General features: G+C 44.1%; 1 protein-coding gene across 1 annotated transcript in view; it reads left to right on the top strand.

Annotated features, from left to right (window-relative positions):
* Positions 1 to 1,162: 1,162 nt before the first annotated feature.
* The window catches only part of SLC15A2 (solute carrier family 15 member 2), a 39,975-nt gene continuing 15,128 nt past the window's right edge, over positions 1,163 to 26,009 (top strand). The window contains exons 1-13 of the mRNA XM_072874456.1: positions 1,163 to 1,294; positions 5,202 to 5,289; positions 5,917 to 6,058; positions 7,923 to 8,015; positions 9,125 to 9,224; positions 14,406 to 14,496; positions 16,648 to 16,725; positions 19,418 to 19,500; positions 20,756 to 20,842; positions 21,173 to 21,262; positions 21,616 to 21,660; positions 23,892 to 23,924; positions 25,003 to 25,091. Coding sequence (XP_072730557.1) covers positions 1,163 to 1,294; positions 5,202 to 5,289; positions 5,917 to 6,058; positions 7,923 to 8,015; positions 9,125 to 9,224; positions 14,406 to 14,496; positions 16,648 to 16,725; positions 19,418 to 19,500; positions 20,756 to 20,842; positions 21,173 to 21,262; positions 21,616 to 21,660; positions 23,892 to 23,924; positions 25,003 to 25,091 — 1,151 coding nt within the window. The remainder of the gene's footprint in view (positions 1,295 to 5,201; positions 5,290 to 5,916; positions 6,059 to 7,922; positions 8,016 to 9,124; positions 9,225 to 14,405; positions 14,497 to 16,647; positions 16,726 to 19,417; positions 19,501 to 20,755; positions 20,843 to 21,172; positions 21,263 to 21,615; positions 21,661 to 23,891; positions 23,925 to 25,002; positions 25,092 to 26,009) is intronic.

The following is a 26,009-nucleotide window of genomic DNA, read 5'->3' as shown; positions in this document are numbered from 1 at the left end:
AAATTAAGGATCTGTGGTGTAAGCAAAGGTCTCTTTCCTGGTTTGTCAACTGCAAACTTGGTCCTTGTGATACCCAAGCATTAGCAGCAACTCTGTACTGGAGTTAGGGATGAGTTTATGGAGACTCCTTTGTACTGATTGCAGATTCTGGGTGTGGTCTGCACTTCTGCTGATAGGCGAAGGGAGAAATATTTGGGAAAATTCTTTGAACATCTGCCTTTTAAAGAAGCGAAATGTAAGGGGAAGAAAAAAACGCCTGTGCTGAATAGTGCAGAGCCACAGCCACTGAGGATGGTTTATGGGAAGGTCGTGAATTTTGCTCTGTAATTGAAACTGGCACTGGAAGAATACTGATGAAGAACTCTTCTATTCCTATGGGAAGGGCATGGAATGAGGGACAACAGGGTACCTGTAGGGAGCTGAGCCCACTTAGCTGCAGGGGGAATCCAGGGGCTCCCAGTACAGCATAGGATGCATTTGCCACATAGGGAGCCCCAAGGTGGCCTTTTGGATAATAGGAAGTAGAGACGGGGTTTGGGGCTGCTCCTGCGTACTGGCTGTGCCCTCCAGGTTAAACTGTCCCATAGGAAAAGGCAAGGTAATTCCAGGGAATTGGTGTGGGAATGAACCCTGGGTCACTTCACTCCTGAGATAGCAAAGAAATGATTTAACACAGTGCAGGCATCTGTGACATCCAGTGTCCGAGGGTTTGGTATAATGAGCATTTTAGTGGTTATGACTTGGGATGGATGTGTGACTTTTCAGTGGAATGAGATCCCTGCAGAATAAACCTGTCATTACCACATCAAGAGGTAATTGCATGCATGCTCTGCTCCTAAATCCACAGGGTGTAGGGGTATCTGGGATTTTTATTCAGCTCACATCTGTTCAGCATCCAGTGCTGTGCTGGGCTGGTGCACGTACGATAGCTGGGGGCATGCCAAAAAAAAGGGAGGTCTGTGCCACGAGGTGCTGACAGCCCCAACCTGGGAATGATTTAGGCTGTGCTCCTTGAACTCTGGAGTTGTCTTTCCTGGTAGCCTCTCCCTCCTCTTTCTGCCCTGGCTGCACAAATGTGCTCAATTAGGGTTAACTCAAACTGAATCAAACTTCATGCCTGAGGTTGGAAATCTTCCCAGTCAACTCACCACAGCCACATAGCATGGTGGGAGACAAGGCAAGAGGGGAGATGAACGCTTTTCAGATAAATGAATCCAAGGAAACTTTGTTCGCTTTTATTTCTGCAGGAGATGATCCCCCCAAAGGAGATTTCCCTGTTCAGAAAAAATCCCCGGTGAGTGTTACAGCTGGTTTCCTTTTCTTTGCTTTCTGCTCAGCTTGCTCTAAACATTGCAAGATCTCTCTGTTCTTTCCTCTGTTGTGCTCTGGCTAGAGACAAACACTCTTTCTTGCAGAGGGTTGAAATAAGCATTAACAACTCAAGGCAAAAATCCCTCCACTAACCTGATTAAGTTAAGAAAGGGCAGCTTAAACGGAAAAAATGTACTGTCCGAATGTTTGGGGAAAAGGGTAAGGGTTTTGATTGCTGCCTTTTTCCTGAACACTACTTTCCTTGTGGGAAAGGACTTACTTCTCTGAAGTGAAGGGGGATGTTGTGCGTGGGAGGGAGGGAGTTGACCTGTGCATTTGCTTAGTTTGATGAAACCTGGCAGGGAAGGGTCCCCAGATGCTGCAAAGCAGAAGGAAGGACAGGGATTGAGCACAGGCCGCTGATGTGTGTTACAGAGCCCAACTGTAGTGCCAGAGCCTCAGGTTTACATCTTTGGCTCTGATTTAAAGCCAGATTCAGGTGAATATTTTGTTGTCTTGCAGCTTTGATGTTTGTGCAGGTTTTCAGGCTAATTCTGGTTGAGTGCTTGACCCTAAAAACTGTACGCTGTGTCGACTTCAGGGAGAACAGGGTTTGTATTGCACCTGCTTTGACTTGCAGGACAATATGGTAATACTTGCTCTTAAAGCTCACAGTCATGTCATTAGCAAGCATTAACTTGCAATTTTAAGTACTGTGCAGACATTAACTATTGGATATCCAGAGCTCCTGTGAAATATTAATCTTAGTCCCATTTTGCAGCTAGTCAGCAAGAAGGAGAGATGAAAACAAATGTCTCCTGTAGCTGGCACTTTAAATGCCCTTTCTTTTTTCCAAAGACACAGACTATCAACATCCGCAGTATCTTTAAGAGCTCCATAATCCCGCAGATCCCAGGCTTACAGTGGTAGCTAAGCATAGCAGACTATCTGTGCGCTCATGAATCCAGGCTTAGCCTCTTTGCTTTTGCTGGTGCTCTCTGCTGAGCAAGGTCTTCCTTTGCGAAAGCAAGCAAACTGCATCTGGCTCTCCACATGGATGAAAGCTGCCCACTTTTGGATGTCCAGGCAGGCCACAGGCAGGTCAGTGATACAGTGGAGAGAATACATGAAGGTTTCTGTGTGTGCCGATGCCATCTCATGACGTACAAGCCAGTTGGAAGTACCCCTGCTTGTAAGTTGTTGCTCTGTGTTTGTAAACACTTACTCGGGGTCCTGGCTCAGGCACTTGGGGAGGTTTAGCTGGGAAGTCACTGCCTCCCGCTCTCCTTTCCCTGCTTGCTCCTGCTTATCTATAGGAGGTGCCCATCCCAGAGCAGGAGTGTCTGAAATGGGTCACTGCCAGGTTTTCTGTCACTGCAGGTCGCAGCGTGGCATGTGATACCTTAAACCACTGCAGCTAAATCCAGCAGGGTTTGTGCATAGGATGTGGAAGGGTGAATTCAGGCAGCAGGGTTCCCAACGCCTGTCCATCTGGGTTTGAACAGTCACACTCTGCATGTCCATCAAATGTTATTAAATCTCATGAGCACTGATAGCGAGGTCTGTGAAAGAGAGGAAGAAAAATATCCCTGTTATGCAATTTTACTTCCAAGTTCAGAAAATACCTCCAAGCACCCACTGGAAACATAATTTGCCTCTTATGGCTTTTCTTCTTTATTATGAAAAACTTGTTGCAGAAAAGTATTCTGTGTGTGCATATGTCTGTGTGTTTGTGCATTTACAGCTTAATATGCCACCATTTTTAGGCTAGTCTAAAAGCAGGAGGCCCCAGTGCAGTTTCCAAGGGAGCCTACTCTGTTTTACAAGCCATATGCTGAGCGTGATGGCTTCAGAGTAAATAATAAATGAAATGGATAATTACATATTTACTCTAGTAAAGCAAAGACGCCAAGGGTTTCTTAATAAAAAGGCAGCCCGTAAATAGTGAGAGAAAAATATATATAAAAAAGGACAAAAATATTTGTCTTTAGAGATGCTGGGTTAAGTAATTGAAAGCATTTTTTGTTTTGTGGTTGGTGTGGGGGGTTTTTTGTTTGTGGGTTTTTTTTTTTCCGGACAGCCAGTCTCTTTTCTTTTGTTGCTCTTGTATAATGTTGAGCAAGACAGCATCATTAAGCTAGACTCTTCTAAACTAGATGCCATTGCTTTGGGAATTCAAATAATCTCAGGTCTCTTGGTGGTGAAATAAACCTGAATAAACACATCTATTACCTGAATAAACGCATCTATTTTGGTATCTGTATTTGCATTTGGGACTCTGGGAAGAAACACAGTGTTGTGGTTTAACCCCAGCTGGCAACTAAGCCCTACCCAACCGCTTGCTCACTCCCCCCTGGTGGGATAGGGGAGAGAATTGGAAGAGTAAAAGGGAGAAAACTGGTGGGTTGAGATAAAGACAGTTTAATAGGGAAAGCAAAAGCTGTGCACGCGAGCAAAGCGAAACAAGGAATTCATTCACTCCTTCCCATGGGCAGGCAGGTGTTCAGCCATCTCCAGGAAAGCAGGGTTCCATCACGTGTAATGGTTACTTGGGAAGACAAACGCCATCACTCTGAACATCCTCCCCTTCCTTCTTTTTCCCCAGCTTTATATGCTGAGCATGAGGTCATATGGTGTGGAATGTCCTTAAGAAGCAGAAAAGGCTTTGACTCTGTGTAAGCACTGCTCAGCAATAACGAAAGCATCCCTGTATTATCAGCGCTGTTTTCAGCACAAATCCAAAACATAGCCCCATACTGGCTACTATGAAGAAAATTAAGTCTATCCCAGTCAAAAACAGCATATACGGGAATTCATTATTTCTGACACGAGGCACAGAAATGCATGTGAGGAGTCATCTCACTTCACTGACCCATACCATGGCTGTTTAAAATGATAAATATAAATGCAGCTGTTAATATCACACTGCCCCCCATCCCTCACCAGGTACATGGCCAGCCCCTCTAATGGGCAGAGGCTGGGCAGTGCTGTGAAAACTTGCTCTCCCTCTTGTGAGGCAGTGGAGCTAAGCAGCTGGTAGCTGCTTAGCTTGGATTGCAGTGGGATAGCAAGAGGGATGGAGGCCTGCATAAGGTCATGCCAGTACTCCTCTGTTTAAATGCCTTGTAGTTCACTTGGAAACTGCTGATTTTAGCTGGAGTAAAGTCAGATTCAGTGAAAGAGTGGCCACGCTCAGACAGGTTTGACAGTCCCGTCGCTGTTTTGTTTAGTTTTGATTAATAAATTGAATTATCCATAGCTATGCCAGCGTTTGTGGAATACGAAATCGATGCCATGCCTGAGGGAGTGCTGGACACGGGGCTGACGCTCTGCTTCAGTGAACACAGTGGCACAGTTCGGTGCAAGTGAGGTGCAGAGATTGAGGGCAGTTGTCACACGGCAGGGAGCAGCTTCACACAGAAGCAGACAACAGCTCCCTGGGGTCTACCAACTGCTGAGGCAAGGTCTGGTACTAGGAAAGGGAGCAGTTTTGGGGCAGGGTACTAGCTTTATGTGAAGTGTAGGAGAAGAGGCATCCAAAGCTGTTTTTGCATCTCAGTGGGTTTTTGCATTGCAGTGGAGAGGTGGTAGGACGCTTTCACTGGAGTTCCTGGAGCTACGACCATGGTGGGCTGCTGACAGCCCACGAATCCCCATGGTGGTCCTTACTGGGCCCATGTCAGCCAGGCTGATTCACTGAGGACCCTTAACCAAAGCAGGATAGGTGTGGGTCCCCCTCCTTCCTTTGAGTCCAACCCACAGGCCAGTCAAGCAGCAGTGGGCACCTGGTTTTTGCACTGGACTCCTCTCCACCGCCCAGGCACTGTGGGGATATGTTGCTGGGGTGAAGGCTTTCACAGAACTGATACATTCTCATTTGTCTCCTACAGAAGCTCTGTGGCTCCAACTACCCCCTAAGCATTGCTTTCATTGTGGTGAACGAGTTCTGTGAGCGTTTCTCCTACTATGGCATGAAAGGTATGTGGCGTGTGTCTGGGAAGCGACTTTCCCTTTCCTATCCTTGGGTTTCTGTACACGCTGGCCTGGTGTTCCAGGGCTGTGCATGGTCTCAGCTGTCTTTCAAAGTAATTTACTTAAAGTATTTTGGGATGCAGGTATGAACAGTGTGCCCTAACATTGATGCTACACCTGCTCTGAGCAAAAGTTGGGGCTAGAGAGCTCCAAATGTACTTTCCAGTCTAAATTTTTACATGATTATTTGCCTCAGATCTGGTTTACCAGTGTGTGACGTCCTTCATAGTTGTGTGCAATCAGCGTATTTGGGAATGGAATCATACAGGCACCTAATCTGCAAATATAAAATGTGCATAAACGGAACTACAGGTTATGGTAAGATAAACTAGAAAATATATTTTCCAGGTAAACATAAATGTTTATGAGCAAAGAACGCCTGATACTCATATATCTCATTTCAGCTTTTCCTGTGTCAGGGATTATGAGGAACAGGTCTGAAAGCACAGATCTTTCCACATAGCTCATAGCTGCTAGACAAATCAGTGATTTTCTTGCACTGTGATGTAGTTTTCTGCTTACCTGCAGAGATACACATTAATTATCTGATGTGATTTGCTTGTTTCCTTTTAGCTGTCCTGACGCTATATTTCTTAAGCTTCTTCCACTGGGATGAGAATCTCTCCACTGCTGTGTACCATGCCTTTTCTGCGCTCTGTTATTTCACACCTGTCATTGGAGCCATCATGGCAGACTCATGGCTGGGGAAATACAAGTAAGTGAAGACATCTCTCTAATTCAGACAGCATACATCTACACCATGCAGCCTGTGCAAGGGCAGTGCTCTGTGTGCTCCCAGTTTTGAGCTAGCTCAGAGTGCAGCAAAGACACACTTGCAAAGGTCAGCTCCTCTCTGTTAACGGATGAACAGCTGATCTGTTTGCTCATGCTGTTCTGTGCTCCTCTTTCACCCAGGGGCTAATAGGCAACAGAGTTGGAACAAATTAAATGTCACGAGCACACTTTTCCTCCACTGTCCTTTCCTACCCACCTTGATGAAGCTGAGAGGTAGGGTGATTAACCCTCAGCTTGCCTAGATCTGTTTCTGAGAAGGATTCAAAGATGGTGAGGAAGCGGTGTCATCCTCTAGATCTCGCAGTTTCAGATGAAATGTCACTACTATACTATACTTATGCTTTCACAGCATAGGAAATGTGTGAGCACATCCACTTTTATGCCAGAGAAACCTGGGTTCACTCAAATCATCTCCCTCAGCACATAACCAGGTAAACTCTCCCTGAGTAAGTTAGACAGTCTTCCCTTCCACTGCTAAGTTGTGGGGCCATCATCTGGTCCAGAGTGGTGGTGAGCAGCTGGATATAGAACTTCCTTTGCTTGACACTGTTTGTTCATTCTCCGAGGAGTCTTGGCTGTCAGAGTGATGAATTGCAGCCGAACCCTCTAGGACTCTCTAGGACTAAGCACATGTGGCAGAAGAGTCTCAACAGGAAAAAACCAGCTGCCATATGCCTTTCCAGCAGAAAGTTCTTAAGGAGATATCAATGTTCTTCTTTCTTTGTGCTCAATTTTAGTGATTCTCTTGTCCCTTTGAATTAAAAAAAATAACAGTGAGCGTTTATTAACTTCATCATTTAAGGTTCATTGCAATGTTCATTGGTATTTGAGGATATCTATCTTGCAGCATGATGTTGTGAGAAGGTAAATCCTTATGCAGACTTCTGTGCATTAGGCAAGAGACTTTCCCTGGAGTAATCCCTATGACTTAATGGGAGGTGGCTTTTGCTGTACTAGCTGGACCTTGGCCAACACCAAGGACAGGATAACAGATTAGAGGGGCTTTTAGGAATGATCTGATGTGGCTCTAAATTAGCTGTTGCAGCCAGGGTTTGGATGTGTTGAGGACCACTTCCATGCTCAAAGCTCATAGGGCTTCTTCTAGTGCCTCTGTCCTAACAAGTCCTTCCATTCCCTCTGTGTGTGTAGTCTGCACATAAATACAGACATCTCTTAATCCTGAAGGTGATGAAGGAATAGAATATACTCAAGAGCCTGAGCCTCCTAGTCAGATTTCTTCTTCTCCCTCACCAAGACTTGGGAGGCAGATAGATGAGCGCAGTCCTTCAGAGGTACTTGGGATCTAAAACAGACTTGTAATGGGGAAACCACACTCCTAATTCAGATGTGTTAGTCAGGTGGGTTGAATGTGGGCAACAGTCCCTATAGATGCCTTCCAGTGAAGGGATTCACTTAGGTGCATGCTATAAAATGCTTGTTATTAGTAATCTGGAAATTGAGTTGGACCAGAACGGTACTCTCCTATTTGCAGCCTTCCATGCATGACAAGACTGGAACATTTTTAGTTTATTCTGCTCAGCAACCTCTGCAAAGAAAGAGTCTGTCCCTCCTTAATCTGAACCCATTTGCCTGTCTGTTTCTTCTAGTGCACTCAGTGTTGACATGAAAGAGTTATAGCTGCCTGCTATACCAGTGGTATGAACAAACCAGTTCCTTGTGTGTCTGCCAAGTAGACCTGCCGTATCAGGAAGCACAGGCACACTCTATTTTTGGATTGTACATCACCCGGCACCTTCAGTCATTGCTGTTTGCTTTCCTCACAGGACAATCATCTACCTCTCCATTGTGTATGTGGTTGGCCATCTGATAAAGTCAGTCGGTGCAATTCCATCCCTAGGCAACCAGGCGGTTCATGTGTAAGTAGCTGTTGAAGCCTCAGTGCTGTAGTAGGTTGCAATGGTAGTTGGTTTACCCAGGACTGTAATTTGTTTCGCCTCCATCAGGCCAGCAGTTTGGGGTCTATGCATGGGTTGCTTTTATCAGGGAAGGGTTTGGGATGTCTGAGTAAGAGCAGAAGGGTGGATCTAGAGTGTGAATGCACCAGAAGGAGTTGAAAACCACCACAGAGACTAAGCTCTCTGACATAGGCACCTCTGATCACCCCTCTGCTATACCATGCTACTGGAGTTTGGTCTCCTCCATCCAATTGCCTGCACCAGGCTCATTCCTCCCTCATTTCCTCATCAGCATAGCTGCCCAGCTCAGCAAGGTCCCCCTGCGTGCATGGGAACACAAAACTGAAGATACATTTTCTGATGTGACAGAGGAAGAGTCTGTCTCTTCCATAGGGTACAACCCTTCTTGCCCTCTAGATTCTGAACTGATAGGCTTGTCAGAGTAGTTCCCCAGCTGGTGTCTCTGAAACCACCAAGCTGTTTTTGCCTAGGTGGTCACAGCTCTAAAAATCTGCACATGCAGGCAGGAGCACATCTCACTTCCAGAACAGTTTCCTTTTGTCCCAGACCTGGCCAGTCCTGACACTCCTGTTCCCTACAGAAGTAATCTGTCAGGCCAACAATGGTATTGTGAGGAGCACTGGGAAGCAGAAAGCACCCAAGAATGAGCCTAATTCAAACAGTTTGTCTGCATTTACGCAGGCTGGAAGGCTACAGGAAAAGGCTTTTTTTTTTTTTCCCCTCCTTTTTTTTTCCTTCTTCTTCTCAATTGATCTCTGCAATCTTTTGTTCTCATATGAATGAAGAATAATGCCACAGATCTTTGATCTCTAGTATGTCCATTGGGCCTCAGAACAGCAAGAAACTGGCAAAAACAGTTTGGTTAATTAACTGGTACTGAATGCAGAAATGAGGGTAATTAATTTGTTTTTCACACTTAGCTGGCTCATCGTCACTACCCATGTGCAAAAGACAATGATACCAGAGGAATCATGGTTGGGTAGCACTAAAATGCTCTCATAAGCACTGGAAAGGTTCTGCAATGGTGATATTTTTGTTCTTGCATGAAGGATCCTGTCTATGGTTGGTCTGTTTTTGATCGCCCTTGGAACGGGAGGTATCAAGCCCTGTGTCTCTGCATTTGGTGGGGACCAGTTTGAAGAGAAACATGTAAGATTTCTTTTCTTTCCTAAAATCTGCAGTGTCCACTTACTTTATGAGGATGTTTATGTGATCAAATCCTGTTGTACTAGAATAAGGGCCAGTTCGCTAGGAAAAGATGTAGTAAGATGTCAGGTAGGATGGTTTGCATAAGACTTGAGAGAACCTGGATGCTTCAGGAAAGGAAAATGACAGCAGAACAGGACTGATATTGGGAAAGATAGGTCGTAATTGCATCAAATCATCTAAATGTTAATTGGATGTCAGAGTAGTTGGAAAATCCTGTATCATGTATCATGGAACTGTAGCTGTTTCTGAACCACCTTAACAGGGATGATTATAATGCACTGCAATGGAATACAGCAAATGAAGGAGAAAATTGTATCACCAGCCTATGCTTCCTTGGGAATTTTCCCTTAAATCAGTCATAGTCTGTCTTAGATGTTGTTCAGAAAGAACTGTAGGAAATTCCAGTCTTTTGAAAGTAGTGCTGGTACCAAATCTACCCAGAACATTTTCTAGATATTCCAGAATGGAAAGTTCTGAAGAGCTGGGAAAATGTTTCTTTTTTAGCTCTGTTTGTGCTCTGCATCCTGTGAATTGTAGTGCAGTTGCTTCGTGTCCTCATTCTCTATCATGAGTGCTTAGCCCCTCACCTGTGCTAATCTCAAACTCCCATTATGCAGCACAGTGGCTCAACCAGGGATAAGGTAGTGCTTAAAGAAGCAAAGCAGGTCAGGAAGTACTAATCCTCAGGCAAAATGCATAATTTTCAAATTGACCTGAAATTAAACACTTATATTTATGTCGACCTAACACGCAAATAAAAATTTCAGTTTTCTCAATGACAGTATTCAAATCAGCAACTTCTATGTGTGGCATAAGTCCTCAAATATGTAGAAGGCCACTGCTACAAGCAAGAAAATAAGCGTTGGGGTCTGTGATGAGTAGGCTTAAATTCAAGGAGGATTATTTAGGACTGACAGTAGGAAAATTTTCCAGAAATAGACCTAGAGAAGTACTGGAAAAGATTAGGACCTTTGGGAGATGGAAATTCCAATCAATGGAGGCATTGAAGAAGGACATTAGACTAATGGTCCGTCAGGAAAGGCACTAGTAGAGTTGGATAAGGGACGGCCACTTGGCCTTGGACAAGGTATGGGAGCCCCATAGGGCAGTTTGCTGTTTGTCTTTTGCAATGCCCCAGCAGCTAGTCAGCATTTAATGAATGAATAATATAGACTAGAATGTTTATTTTAAAATTTTGGGAAGGCTTGTGCTTTCTGCACATGAACTGTGTGATGCTGAAGTGATGAAGCTTATGGTTACTAAGGAGTAACAAAACACAGGATGTTTCATGGTCAGTTGTTCAAAGCATATCCTTCTACAGGCATGTCCATCCTGTGCTGCCAGTTGGACCCGGTGCTTTAGAGGATGCTGCAGAAGAGAGAGCAGCAATCATCTGCCTCCCCAGTGGGCACAACTCTGACCAAAAGCAGGCTGGCAGTACAGCACACGTGCTCTGGGAACATGCTGCATGCATACTAGCATGTGGGCATCCCAGCTTGCAGTGCCAATAGTTGTCCCAAAAGGATTCTAACAGGTGTTACAGCAGCATTTTCAGAAGTGCTACTTCTATGAATATTAATGATTAATAATGTTTATCCAGCATCTTTCAATTACCACCTAATTACAGTATGATAATATGTACCACTTATCTTCAGAGTGTTTTATAGACTTCAGCTAATGAATCTCAGTACCCCAGTCAGGCACATACGTATTATTATCCCAAACTTACAACAGCTGAGTTACAGAGAAAAACCTGAATTGCCTGTGGTTGTGTGGGCCTGTGCCCATTCTCCAGCATTCAGACTACACCTCTCCAACAAATTTATCAAATACTAAGGCTCAAACATTCACCTGTGTGTTGCCTTCAAGAAAAACTAATTTAGAGAAAGAAAACTGTAAAAAGCCTTGTGATAAGGACAATGCGTTCTGCTCTATTCATTCTTTTCAGAATAGAAAGTTTTGTATTTTACCATTTTGAAATGACTTGGCCTTTCAGAAGAAAAAAAGGTTGAATGCTATGTGATAGGAAATTTAAGTCTTCAAAATTGGAATGAGGAGTTTTGATTTTGTAAGGAATGAAAGATTTGGGACCAACCAGAATATTTATCCCCTCCAGAGTGGTGTTTGAGAGGACTTACGTTTTTTGTCTTCCACTCCAGGTAGGATGAAATAAGTTTTGAAAATTCCCAAAGAAATGAAGCATTTGATTCTCCCTTAGTTTTCAGGACACCAATAAATTTCAGCTGAGCCCTTAAGTGCACAGGCTTAGTTGTTCCATCTGGAAACTAGGGATGTGGTTGTTCTGTGTATAAAATGGATAAATAAATTGCCCCTGCTATTCCCACAAAGAGACAAATTTATGTTTTGAGGTAAATGCACACCATTGGTCTGGTTTTCTTTTTAAGTATTTTATAAGTGTAATAGTCTTGGATCTGCCACTTTGAGAACAGTACTACTACAAACAGTGATGGAGACTGATTCAGCAGGAGGTCAGATAGGGAAAGTAGATTTAGCTGCAGGAGATTTCCAAGCATCTTTGTCTATGGGATTAGGAGTCCAAGCTAAAAATGCCTGAACAAAATGATATTTATGATATGTTATATGAATGCAAAAGCTGCTGTGCATATTAATTAAAGACCAAAGCTGCTTTCAAACAGTGTGCTATGGTGTTTAAGGTACTAAATAGCTTTCTCTTTGTTTCTTTATTTTCTGGTTGCCAAGGAGATCAGGATTATCATGTACGGTACCTTTTCTCAAATTAGCTAATCCAAATCATGTTGTTAATGTACGTCTGCTCCAAAGATTAAGAAAATAGGGAGGGAATTCTTTTTTCCAATCAGTGTAATTTGCAAGCTGCTGGGTCATTATTTTTGTACTTACTTCTGCTTTTCTCAGGCCATTTTTTTTTTTTCCATCACTGAATTCTGAAAATGTGTGAGATAAGATGCTCCAAATTCTTTATGCGTCACTATTCTCTTCTCTTACCAGCACATTCTTTTTGGTAATTGTTGCTCTAGACTTCACCACGTCGAGAGCTGCATGCTTGAGTTTTTCTCAGCTCTCAGAAATTCTGAGTTGCTCAGATATGAAGGGTTAGAGATACGGCATGAGAATTTGCCTAGAAGAGGGCAGGACTGTGAGGACTCTACTGCACCACCCATGTCAAGCCATGGCAGGGTTACTCTGGGAGCAAGAGAGATTGCTGAGGCTGCTCATTTATCTAGATTTACTTATGATGGCAAATAACTAGTCACAAAGGTAGAATGAAGAAGAAAATATACTTTTACTAGCTTAGGAGTAGAAAGTTCCAGGTAATCAAAAACACTGGTAATGACAGAAATGGAGTATAAGAGATAGTAAGACCCAGTGCTGTGTGCTATTAACTGTGGGAACATGCCATAGAGATGATTATTATAAGGCTTACAAATCCTTTAATCCAGGATAAATAATTTACAAGTAATGTATGGATTAGATTGCCTGGGACATGCTAGGAAATAAAACTGTGGAAGAGCCAAAAGCTCAGGTTGATGGGGTCTTCATAACTGTGCTGGGGCAAGGCAAAAAGCCCTTAATCCAAGTGAGGAGACCCCCAGACTCCTTGGTGGGTGGCAGTGGGAGGCAATGGGGCTCTTGCCCTCACCTTCCTAGTACCCGCTTCACAAGGGGACATAATGAAAAGCCCTCCCATGACCTCCCACCGGAGCATCTTCCCTGCAGTAATGCCCTGTGATAAGAGGCTTCTTGCCATATGAAGTAGCAATATTTCCTGTTGGCTGCACCATCAGTTACAGGAAGTTATGTTACATTTTTGGGATCCCAGGATTCATTCCATCAGAGCTGTCCCCTTTTAGCTGCCTGCAATTCTTCACATTTCCTCCTGTTTTCTAACCTTGTGAATATTGTTGTCTCAGGGAGCAGAAGGAAGCAGGACATATTAGAAGGAGAGGGGACAGAACCAGGCCCCTGAGGAGCTTCCTCACACTTAGCTAAAACACTTCGCATTCAAATGATGCTCAGGTCATAGAGATGTGGCTCAAGGTGCCCTAAGGAGCTCTCTGCCAGGCACCAAGCCATGTCCCAAGCAATTTGCCCACTACCTTTACAGGACCTGGCGACAGCTGGGAGCAAAGCCTAGATGTGTACGGAGTATATTGGCTGCCTGGGCTTGGTCTGTCCTTAAATGCTGGTTTCACCAACTCAAGTGTCCCATAGCTGGTGATACAGATGAGCATGGGGTAGGTCAGGTAGCCTGCTCTTCTTCCTCCACTCTGCTGGCCACCCAGGCACAGGGAGAAGGTTTAGCACTATGTATATGCATGCGACTGTGCATGTATGTCTCCCCCACAAGCAAGGAGAGACTGCTCTCGGTTGAATGCCCTCACACAGTACTCCTGCAAAAAGGACCAAACTCTGCATCAAGTTCTTGATTCCTTCCAAATTATGAATTATGCAGGAAGAAAGAAGATCAACAGGAATCCTTTGACTGTACAAACTATAATATGTTACAACATCAGTTAAATTCTGACCTCTTTCTCTTAGAGTTCATCCCTCCATCAGGCTCTTGAATTTGCTCCCGTAGATTTAATTTACCCTATTAGTTTGAGGTTGACTGGCCTCAGCTTGGTAATCTCCTGTCTGATGGATACCTCTCATTTGCTGGCACTCTCTTATCTATGCTGTCATTACCAGCTCCTCAAAATACACAGGTTTCTTTTTCTATTTCTACACAGGAGAGGAGGAAAAAAAAAAAAGAGTTCAGACATGGGAAGAAATGATGAGCTTATCAAGCCAAATTGGATTGAATTAGGTGACAGAGGATCTGAGTCATGCTACTTGTTCTGAATAAATTAATGGTCTTCCCTCCTTCCAGTCTCATAACACTCTTGAAGCAGTGTTTTTTCCTCTGAAATGCCAAAAAGCCCCAAAGCACTTCTCAAGTAACGTGAGCTGATTTGTGTGAACATTTACCATCACCTGAACGCAAGCTTGTTTGCTTAACATTTTATGCACTGCATGTCAATATTTACCCAGCCTTCCTAACAAGAGAATTGATAGTGTTCAATTTGCAAGCCCAATGCTGTGTGTTAGCCGTGACATTGATATTGTCTTCTCTTGTTTTAGACCTCGGAGAGAAGCAAGTTTTTTTCCATCTTCTATTTATCCATTAATGCTGGAAGTTTGATCTCCACGTTTGTAACTCCTGTATTAAGAGGTCAGTGTTGATTTAGAATAAGACAATAAATTAACTGCCCTCTGACTACTCTGCTGTGCATAGTTAGGCTCTTATGACAACTGAATGGCAGAAATTATATTATCTGTGGAGTGGCCAGTGTATTGCATTTATGCCTTGTTAATCCTGCCATAGCAGCGTAACAGATTTATAGTACTAGCAGACAAGTCACAGAAACTATATTCCTGGTTGTATTTCAAAGCCAGCCTGAACTGTAGAATTAAAATAGGAAAGGTGGAAGGACCATATATGGTCCATATATGACCATATATCGTCATCTAATCCTCCCCATTGCCAGTGAAGGCTTGCCTGCAGGTAGCCTTTGGATGGGAACTGATCTCTGCTGTCCTGTGCAGGTGTCAGGGCCGAAAAACTTAGCAGGGCTGGTCTCAAAGTCCTACCTTCTCCCTCCCACAGGGTGCTGCTGACTTCTGGAGGGCTCTGTCCTGGCACCCAGGCGTGTCTGCATGCAAGACTGCAGTCCTGAGCAACTAGCCTTGAAGACAAAGCACAGGCCTATGCCCCATTTAAGACCTACTTTATATTCTAGCCAGCTTGCACAACCCCTTTTAGTCCCTGAGTCTTGCTGCACTTCATTGTATCACAGTGCCTAGAAGCCAAGGGGATTGGCACACTCTAAATACAGACACGGGAGCAGAGCAGCAGGCCATAGGCAATGGGGATAGGGACAAGGTAGTCTTCACATTTAGTAGCATTTTTTTCATTCTGTCCCGTGGCCTCCAGGAAGCTTTCTTTGTTCAGAGTTGTTATTTTAACAGGCCGTTCATTTCACAAGGCTGTGGGCAATTGTGCTTGTCTCATATTTACACCATGCATACAGGCAAAGACAAATGCTGTATCTCTTGCTCTTTCTCTCACTAGTGTCCCCAGGTCAGCATTCTTTTGGGAATGGGCTTTTGCTCAATGTAGTCAGTGGGCAGATGAAAATCCAGTCCCCTTCGAACACGAAAACCTGTGCCAATATAGCCTAGCAATAAACTAGTTGCAACATGGAAATGAGGTGGAGAGGATGGGGAAAGAGTAAAATTTTTGCTAAGTGTGAAAACTTTTATTGGAAAAGCAAGAAATGCAGTTCATGGACATTTGGCGGAAATGTGGAATATATACTTTTAGGTGGAGGAGTCCAATTCATTTGGCATGTCAAAAGTTCAGTGGGCCCATAATGTTTTGCTGCCAGCTTTGTTGGATTTCAGCTAATTTGCTGAAAATAAGTAAATAAATGCTTTGCACGCACACAGCTATGCAGCTGACCATGGCTGCCCAGGGACAACAAACAGGAACAAGTGAAGGCTTCGGGGGTTGGTTTCCTGTTAACTATGTTGGCTTATTTTAGCCATTTTGTTATTACTCCATGTAACAATGCAGTAATTTGTAGCCACTGGTATACAAACACAGACCCCACTGCTGGCTTTCTGTTTGCAGCTGGACTTCTAAATTCACATAGTGTGAGAACTGACCTGGTCTAAGAGGTGCAGGGTTTCAGTGAACCATAGCTCAGATTGATCAAAGCCGTGCTGTAACAAACCTGGCTTCCTGATGGGTTATTGCAAGACCTGACATTTGGAGCAGGCTGCCTCTAGTGAGATTGGGAGGGTGGCGAGAAAGGGAACTGGAGTTTTAAGACTAATCCTGTGTTCCCACTTATATAGTAGGGGTATTGGCTTCCACTTTGTGCACTGTAGGTCGCTATGAAATCAGAGTCAAGTTTTTAGCTCAATAACTCATGCAGCTGGCACAAATAATGTGGAAACACAGTACTGGTTATTTAGATCTAGGCAAATACAGAATGGCTTCAGTTTATTTTAAATGTTGCGGGTTTTTTCCAATTACAGTTCCTACTTCTTTCTACCTATTTGTCTGCCCCTTCCCTTCTACCATTCTCATCAATATCCCATTATCAGCTGCTTTTGCTGGCAGACACTAACCCTGCTTCCAAATTGTCTCCATCAAGGGAGGACAACTGTTTCAAGCAGATTCAATTCACAGTGTCAAGCACCAGCAAAGAAGATTTAAAGCCAGGGGAAGTGACTGATTTAAGAGAAGCAAATCAAAGGCCCCAGTAACATAAGTCTGACTGTAATGAGGTGCTTTTATTTCTGACTTCTTTTTCAGGGGATGTGAAATGTTTTGGAGAGGATTGTTATGCACTGGCTTTTGGTGTCCCAGCAGCACTGATGGTGTTGGCACTTGGTGAGTGGAAACAATAATGCTTGTAATAGGAGCTACCATTTTTGAGTTCATGGATAGATGAGAAAATGCACAAATTCACTAGCTCTGGATGGATACTGCAATGGGAAACTCAAGGGTTCAAGGTCATCCAAAAATTCCACAGTTCAGAACAGCAAGAAAAATCACTAGTTCACTTAGTGGTGGGCAGACCATGGTTTTACTGCAATCTTTTATCATGATACTGATGAGAGGGTGGTCTAGTGGATGTTTCACAATACAATTGCCTTGCTCTATAAAGCAAAGAGAGGCACCAAAGTGATTCTCCTGATGGCTTGCAGCTTTGCCTATGAGCAGGCTTGGCCTTTGAACTGCAATTTGAGCAGTCCTCAGAGTTCCCCAGCTTATAGAAGAGCAGCTTAGCATGCCACTTCTAACCTTTCCACAGGCTCTTTGCAGCTTGGGGCCATCTTTAATGGCTCAGACTTTTGCTTCAGAGTCTGTGTGCCACAGAAATCGCAGAAGGAGCTGAGTGCGATGTTACTTTATTTTGAGCTGTCTTACTTTGATTGGCTGAAGTAATTCGCGCAATTACAGTGACAACTTATTATTATGTTGCAAAAAAAAGCCCTTATTGTCCAAGTGTCAGGAGGCAGCCGCAATCACCCTGCTTCCTAAAGCTTGCATCTTAGCCCCATTAATGTACTTGTCAAGATTTCTTCTTAAACCCTTAAAAAATACTCAGCAATTTCCACATTCTTACTGTTACTCCTTGGTAGCCAATACAGAAGACACCCCATTAGCTTTAGTTTCACAGTTGCAAGCTGCTGAGGGGAGCAGTCCCCTTATTACACTGCATTTGAGAGGTTTTGTCACAGCATGGGGTGACTTCTCATTCAGCTTGTTAGCTTAATTGAGAGACCAAGCAATTGTGTGATTTCACCACAGCATCTGTGATTTGAAAAGTTTGTCCCCCAGAGAGTGTGAATGTTGCTCTCTTCCCTCAAACTTCCATCAGAGAGAAGAATCAGGACACTGGAGAAATGTCATCAGGCCACAGCTAACATTACAGCAATTATTTTCAAAAAAGTGCAAGGTCACGGGCCTGAGAAGCTTCTCTTTCCCCCTCTTTTCCCCTCTTTTCCCCTGTGGCCTGTTCCTATCAGTTTAAGGCAGCACAGGCTCTTCTGTGCACCACTGTGTGATGAATGTTTCTAGCAGAGTAGTAGTTGCCCAGGGGAAAATGGACGTGTAAATATTGCAGTTTCGGTGAGGGCATCAATCGAAATGTGTTTTTAGCTAGTGTCCTGCTGCTAGATTCCACGGCCTGCCTGGCAAAGCAGCTCTGTGTTCTTTTGTAACATGCTAAAATGCTCTTGGAAGTGATATATTTGACTATGTGAGCAGCATGCAGAACTAGAGAAAATACCCTTTCAGCCCTGACTGGCCCTCTCCCCATGATGATGGAAAGCAAGGATAGATTTAGAGGCAGAATAGAAATCTTATAGAGCAAGATTTTCTGGACTGCTTCAGTTTCTGAAAGATGGGGGAAGATTGGTACTATTTAATTCCAAATGCCAAACCTAATGCGGGAACCTCAGTTCCCAAAGGAGTCAATGGCACCACCAGAATGTATTTCAGCAAACCTAATGAATCACCTTTTAGAGGCACCAACAGGTCCACAGGGAGATGCTAAAAATTAGGTAGTGCAACTACCCGCTCTGGGTGACTTTGGACAAGTGTCTTTCAGTGCGACTCACCTAAACTGACTTCAGAGGTCTATCTGACAGTTCTGCAAGTCAAAACTGGATGCGAAGGGTCTTCATAGTCAGAAAAGAGAAATGGTGAGTTCCTTGCGGTGTCCCAGGCCTCCTGTGTTAGGACAGAGGTGCCTGCTTTTCTCCACTTGCTGTGGACTGACCCAGACAATTGGGTTAGTTTAAAAAGTTGAGGTTGGTTTGTTATATGGATTTCATGCTCAGCTTTTGTGCTTCTCCCTGCTAACATCTTTGGAATTACAATGTGCTCAGAGGCTCTCAAAGAGCAGGACAAATGATACGTAATCAGATGGCCCCGTCTCTGACAGGATTTTGAAGCTTCGGTCCAATATTCTTTGTGCTTTGAGGGAGAAAACAATATCTTAAATTGTATAACCCTTCGTGGAAACCATATATGGAGGTAATTTCTGTTAACACCAGTGTGTGATGCAGTGACCTTTGTGGCAGTTTCCACTGAAATGTGTATGAGATGCAAGTACACAGAGAGCCCGCATTGGATCTCGATTAATCCTCACACGGTTGCAATAAGTCAGGGCTGATTTCCAACATCAGGTGCAGCAATTCAATGTGGATTGTACTTTAAGTTTAGCCTACAAAAAGCATAGATGGAGGGGATTTTCAAATCTTTGATTCTCAGCATGAGTCAGATGTGGAGGTGCCTGTTGTGCCAGAGCAGATCATGAGAAGATGACGGTGACTTCCTAGGGATCACACTGCCTCTTGTAGGATGTTGCATTTTCTTCCATCTGAAGGCATTAAAGGAGTCCTGTATATTTATTTTGTCAAAAATACGATTCTGTAAGCCCCAAGGGCAGAGGATTTCTGTTGAATACAGGGGTGGGAGATCCTTCCCAGAACCCAGTGCAGGATTGAGAGAACCCAGTGCAGGATTGAGCCTCAGTCATGTGAATTCCCGTTTGGATTATAATATTTTTCAGTTGTGTTCATTGCTGGAAGTGGACTGTACAAAAAAACGCCACCACAAGGGAACATCTTACTGGAAGTGTGCAAATGCATCGGAGTAAGTGTCTGCCATTCTCTCTGTTTCATGCATGACTGAGGTTGCAAGTCAGAAAAGTGCAAAGGGAAAGAAAGGGGAGATGACATTTCGAGTTCTTCTATATGCTGCTCCTGGATATCTTGCTGATGAGCTGTAAGGAATAAGAAACACATTTAGGTCCTAGTTTATTCTTTCAACACTTCAGTTGTTTTTCCTTAGCTCCATGAACTGTTCAGTTGATGTCAGTAGAACCACTAGTGGCAGATGCTGGTGGAAACTGAACTGAACGGAAAATTCATAAACTCACAGAGTATCAGATATATGACTCAATTTTTTTCAGCTGAATAATTTTACTGAAGTTTATCAGTTCAGCAGACAGTAATAGTACACATTCATATTATGCACATTCAGCATGTTCATGTAAACGCAAGAGACACCTGCTGAAGTTGCATTACAGCCTTATCAATTATTTTTCGTAGTGTGTGAGCTGAATATAGTATGTGAAAAAATATTCTTATTATTAGGTGGATAATGATTCTTTTTCAGGAAGCTGTTGCTAACAGCAGATGTTTTCTTTTTACCTAGGTCAATCCTAGTGACAGATTTACCTTGGGGAAACAGGCCAGATCTTGAAGATAGGATTTCTAAGTGAGGTCTGCCACTCTTTTTGCCAGGGTGGCTGTGTTCAGTGTGTTCAGTGACTGGAGCACACAGCATAAACAAACAAGTTACAAATTTTGTGTCACTGATTTCTCCTCCAGTGAGAAACCAACTTGAAAGCTGGTCTAGGAGTGAATGAAGCATGGGCTGCACCAGGAATATGCAAAGAAAGGTCTACAGAACAAGAAGGGAGTGAGAGTTCTGGTTTTGACATTGCTTTGGTTAACGAGGCATTTCCTCCCCAGCACAGTGGTCAATCCGACAGGTGCTTTTTGGAAGAGAACTGAAGAAATGATGTTTAAAGCTTTATCATGTAGCAGGTTTTAAATCAAGCATGAAACAGTCTTTGGGGGCTAGCGTCAGATTTGTCTTTGAAAGACAAGCCCATGAGGTAGTTCATTCCTACATCATACCTTTAATCAACCAACGTCGCAGAAACTTCCCTGCAGAGAATTGGTCATAAAGCATCCAATCCGAGATCTTGGAAGTGTCCAGCAAAACCCCTGCAATTTTCTGGCGCTGCTTACATTTGGGGATGGGGAGGGCAGCCTTGAGCTGGGAATGTGACTAGGGCAGGTATGTCATGAGGGAGTTACTCACCTGTTTTTCTCCCTAGTTTGCTATTAAAAACCGGCTGAAAAACCGCTCCCATCAGATTCCAAAGAGAGATCACTGGCTGGACTGGGCGTCAGAAAAATACTCGGTAAGCGATGCTCTACCTGGCAGGTTTGGAGGGGAAAGCGGGGAGACAGGCAGGCAGACAGACAGGGGAGACAGTAAGACTGGCCTGGCCGCACTGCTCCGCACATGCACCGGTCTCTCATTTGTCCTGTCCCTTCCCACATCTGTACTCTCCTGACCCTTAATGGACAGTTTAGGTGCTGCAATGAAATGCAGAAATGCAAATATGTCCAATATCACGAATAAGTGCAATGAATAACTGCCATGCAGAAAGAAATAGGAGCTTGATGTGGCTTGAATCACCTGCTGGCTTTTCACCCCCATCTTACCTTTTTGCCTGTTCCCTTTATAGACACAGCTGATTGGGGAGGTTAAAATGGTGACACGTGTTCTCTTCCTCTTCATACCGCTGCCAATGTTCTGGGCCCTGTTTGATCAGCAGGTACAGTACAGTGCATTGCAGGTCTGCCTGCCAGCCTGGGCTTGCACCCTTGTCCTTCCAGGGTAACACCAAAGCATCCTGGGGACACAGAGCGCCACGCTCCTACCAGGTGTCCAGGGACTTGCTAAGGCAGTACCCACCATCACTGCTGGCCATCCCTTCACAGTCCTGCCGGGTGTCTGGCACAGGAGGGTAAGAAGGAAGACTGTGTCCTGCCTACTAGCAGGAGTTACAGGGAAGGGAAGGAATAGATGGGAAATAAGACCTCCAGCACTTGTCGTCTTCTCTGTCCCCATGTTTTCTAGTCCCATAGGACATCTTGAAGTCTTCACAGCTGTCTGTTTTCTCCTTAGGGATCCAGGTGGACTTTGCAAGCCACAAAAATGAATGCTGATTTTGTAAGTACTTAATGTCACCAGAGCTGGTAAGACTAGTAGTAACATCACTACTCTTGCTTTTTAACCAGAGTCTCGCAGTACTAAGAGCATCTGCTTGATGAGTCTGGGTGAGTTGCACTTTTGGTGATTAGAAGCGAGAGGCTCTGTGCAGCCATGTTCAATTCATCGCAGTACATCTTGGCAAGGAGCGAGGGCTGGGGAGGCATCAGCAGCCTGCAAGGTCAGGATTGCTGACCTACTGGCAACCAGTCTGTGACCTTGAGCAGGTAGGGCTTCCAGCCTGCTATACTACTGAAGACAGGGAAGTCAGGCAAGGTTCACACAGTCCTTGTAAGGTGTAACTAGATCTATTGTAGTTGTATATTTCTGCTCTGGCTTACTTGGTGATACATTAATGAAGTCTCTCAAAACCAGCAGGAATCTTGTGTATAAGGTAGAGATATGATGAGGATTAATTAGTTAGTAGCCATAAAGTCCTTCAAAGTTGTGAATGGCAAATGGTGCAGGGTGCAGTGGCAGATAAATGTGGATCAGCTATCTGCCTAAAGATGCCACCATACAGGGCTGGTTTCCAGACATATATGTTTAAACAGGCCATCTAGATCTTACCTGTGGGTGCTCACATCAGAATTTAGGGTTGTAAATGCCCATTTTCCAGTTTAAAATTGACTTAAAGCCCAAAATTTGAGACCTTCTATGTCACTCCTGTTAAAAATTGGGCTCTCAGCATGTGATACTCATTAGGCTTAATTAATTCAAATGAGGCATGAAAAAGACTACACCTTGGGTAATATTTATCCACCTCAGAAAGACAAAACAGTGAAAGTTCATGGAGTCTTTGTGATGTGTATTTAAAAACTTTGTTTTCTGCTGTTTTGCTCACATGCACTTAGTGAGCCATTAGCAGAAGATCTAAGAATCACCAGATGTCACTTATTAAACTCTCTCTGGTGGAGAAGGACATATTCAGGGCTTTTTTGTCACACCAACTTGGATAGATTTTTGGCTTGTGTTTCAGTCTCATCCGCTCTCCACTGGTGAGTTGTCCCAATTCATGAAGGTGAGAATTAACTGCACCATTGGGGTGATCCCACCATTAGGCTTGTTGGAGTTTATGTTTGTAATATTCCATGCTTTTCCCTTCTGCAGACAAAGGGCTCAGTTAGGAAGTCCGGAGTTAAACAAGGAACGATTTAGCATGAGATTAAATATTTGCAGGCTTGTTTCCTAATGGTGCATTTGTATAGTGTGCACAAAGTAGCAGGAGGGGATATTTGCCTGATATTTTTAATTGTAAGACTCCTTTGCTGTGACCAGTGGTTTCCACTCTCCCAGGAGGCAGCTGCCGGCAAAGACAGGCAGCCATTCTAGATTTAGCTCAGGACAAGCCTGGCAGACAGGAGACAAACCCCCACAGCGCTTTCTTGGAAAGATATTATTTCCTTCCTAATTTTTCCCCCTCTTCTCTTCATCTTAATTTCAAATGAAAAGCATTGCATGGAGTTCAGACAAACACCAGCCCCACCTTGGAGACAACTCATCGGTTCCTTTTGGGGACTGGGATCTCTCCGTCCATCCCTGTTGACCTGGGCCGATTGTGGGGGCTGGGTACAGTGATGCAAGGGTGAGGCACCTCTTGTAGCCTTGAGGACTCGGCTAAAACCAAGAAGTCACAGTTGACCAAAGTCCATTAGATGCCCTCAGCAGATGGATGGAGGAAAGAGGTGTTTGTGCAGCCCACTGGCTCAGGGATTGCCTGTTGTTACCCTTTTGGGGTGCTTCAGAGAAATGCCAACAGAGCTCAGAGGGTCCTGAAGCTTGAGAGCACTCACCTGACTGAGGATTTGGGCTTTTCCCATTACAGAAGCAGGGAGGGAGGAAGCTCTAAGCCCAAATCCCAACTTGGGCACTAACATGCCCATTCTCCCCCACTCACCTAGTTCATGGCTCAGCCAGTCTGAAAGATGGGTCTCAGTACCTGTCATAGGCTGTCTCCCAGCTGCCATATATCAAGGACTGAGTGTAGCTTCCTTCTGCAAAACGATTCTCATCAAACACTGTGTCCTTAGACGACAAGTGTCAAGAGCACAATATCAGCTGCTAAAGCCAACATAAAGCATTTGAGGAAACCACCTTTGCTGCTAGGGCCTCTACTGGACCGGTTGCTTATTTGCCATATGCACTGTTATTTTATGTGTTTATGAATCACTTGGCATATCTTTTTGTTTCAGGGAATATATGTCCTTCAGCCTGACCAAATGCAGGTAAAAGATACTATAGGGTAGGAAATAGCCCTTTGAAATGTATTTTCTTTTTCTCTCTCATTTTTATTTTTCTCATGGGACCAGTGGCCTTTCTCTGCTCCTTTTGAAGGTAATAGCAGTGCTCCTGCTGACTGCTGCGGTGTGGACTCTGCCTTACTGCTCACTAGCTGTTTTGCAAGCTTAGCCTTGGGGTTCAGAAGACCCCAAGGATGTCCTAACATGGAGGTTGAATCCTGCAGAATAGTGCAGAGGTGTGGGGAGACATGCCACCATAATAGTTCTTGAACTAGTGCTGGCAAATGGAGGATACAAGCTGTGCCTCCTCTTAACATGCCCCTGCACTGGGATGAGTGTTGTACCTGAAATATGTTTCCTTCCTCCCTTTCTGCAGGGCAGATGAAAATGTGAAGGCTCCAAGATGGTGCTGTGTTGTCACAGTTGATTACGATTCTTATGCTGAACAGCTCTGGAGAAATTCAAAGCTGTTCTGTTCCCTGAAATCTTCCTTCTACACTGAAACAGCATTTCTCTCTTCTTGTTCTCCGTCACTCTCTGTTTTTTTTGCTCTGCCACTGCTGGCTGGCAGACAAGCTCTGCCCTTCCCAGGACAAATTTAGTTCCTGGGGGATTAACAAACTGTGTGGAAGTGCAAGAAATTACCAATCTCACAGAACAGTGCCTGTTCCTCTGGGATTTTGCTGAAGTCCCAAGATGTTTCCATTATTGCTGATTTCTTGTAAGGTCCCACCACAGCACCGAAGGTCACCTGCCTCTATTGTCAGTGGGTTTTGTACTCTTTAAAAACATAATGCTTTAGTTCTCTCTTCATGGAAACTGGGCCAGTGATGCTTGCTTACCTCTTGGAGGGGAGGATATGAACAAAATGTATTTGTGCCTGTGAAAACTAAATAGCAGAAGCTGCCGAAGTGCCAACTATGATTATGTTTTAAAAGGAGGTTTTTAAGTGTTTGTTCATGTCCTTTCTGTAATGGAATTATTTCTGGAGGACAGTGCTTTATGAGTTTAATTACTGAAAGTTGCTTTCTAGTCACTAAACTCCCATTCTTTTGTATTGCAGTTCTTAAATCCACTTCTTATTCTTGTCTTCATCCCAATTTTTGACCTTGGGCTCTACCCCCTGATAAACATGTGCAAATTTAATTTCACGTAAGTACCTGGGGACAGTGCAGATGCCTCCGTGCTTTTTCTTTTGCAGCAAGTGTGCATAAGAGCTTTTAAGGAGGAGGTACACAAATTCCATTCACCCTTCCCAGTACTTGCCTCTACTTCAGCCCCAAGAGGCAGCATCACCCTCTTCCATAGGTCCTGGAAATTCCAGAGAGGAAAATTCAGTGATGTTGGATTCTGCTCTGTACAGATCTTCCCTGAAAGCAGATATGAACAGTCCCTCTTTGAATTTGATCAACATGTTCTTCACCTTATCTCCTATATCACACCTAAATAATTCCCTCCCTGAAAGGTCCCTGTGGGGCGAAATTCACTGTCCCATGTGGGCTACATGTGGTGGTGTGAAAGCAGATTCCACACTAGGATCTGAGCCAGTGAGTGCATAAGGGAATTTCCATATGGCCCAAGCATTTTATCCCCCGTCTATGTTAGCAAGAAGTGCAGTGTAATAGGAGCAGACCTCCAGGTTGGTTCTGAGACCCACTTTATGCATTTGGGGGGATTTTACTTCAGAGTATCTGTAGTCTGCCTCTGTGGACTGATGCCCTTTAGCAGTGGGAGTATGTTATGTGCACTCATGGAGTGCCTCTGCCAGTGCAGTTTCAGCTGAAAGGAACCAAGTTTCCATGTGCCAGCACCACTTCTCAACATGAACCACAGCGTGGGAAGGGGCAATGAGTGGGAGATTGGCTTAAAAAGCATGTTCCTAATACAAACTAAAATGCTGAATAGACAAAACCACATAAAATGGGGATGGAAGGAGCCTCAGAAGCCTACCCATTCACCCTGCTGATTCTTTCCCATCATGCTGAATTACTTGCACCTAAAGACATATCAAAGACATTGTTCACCGCTGTGATGGTGCCCTTTGGAGGGGATGCATCAGAAGCTGTGCTT

The sequence above is a fragment of the Ciconia boyciana genome, chromosome 10 (genome assembly GCF_034638445.1).
Source record: "Ciconia boyciana chromosome 10, ASM3463844v1, whole genome shotgun sequence".
NCBI lineage: Eukaryota > Metazoa > Chordata > Aves > Ciconiiformes > Ciconiidae > Ciconia > Ciconia boyciana.
The sequence above is the reverse complement of the archived record's forward strand: the minus strand, read 5'-3'. Positions and strand labels throughout refer to the sequence as shown.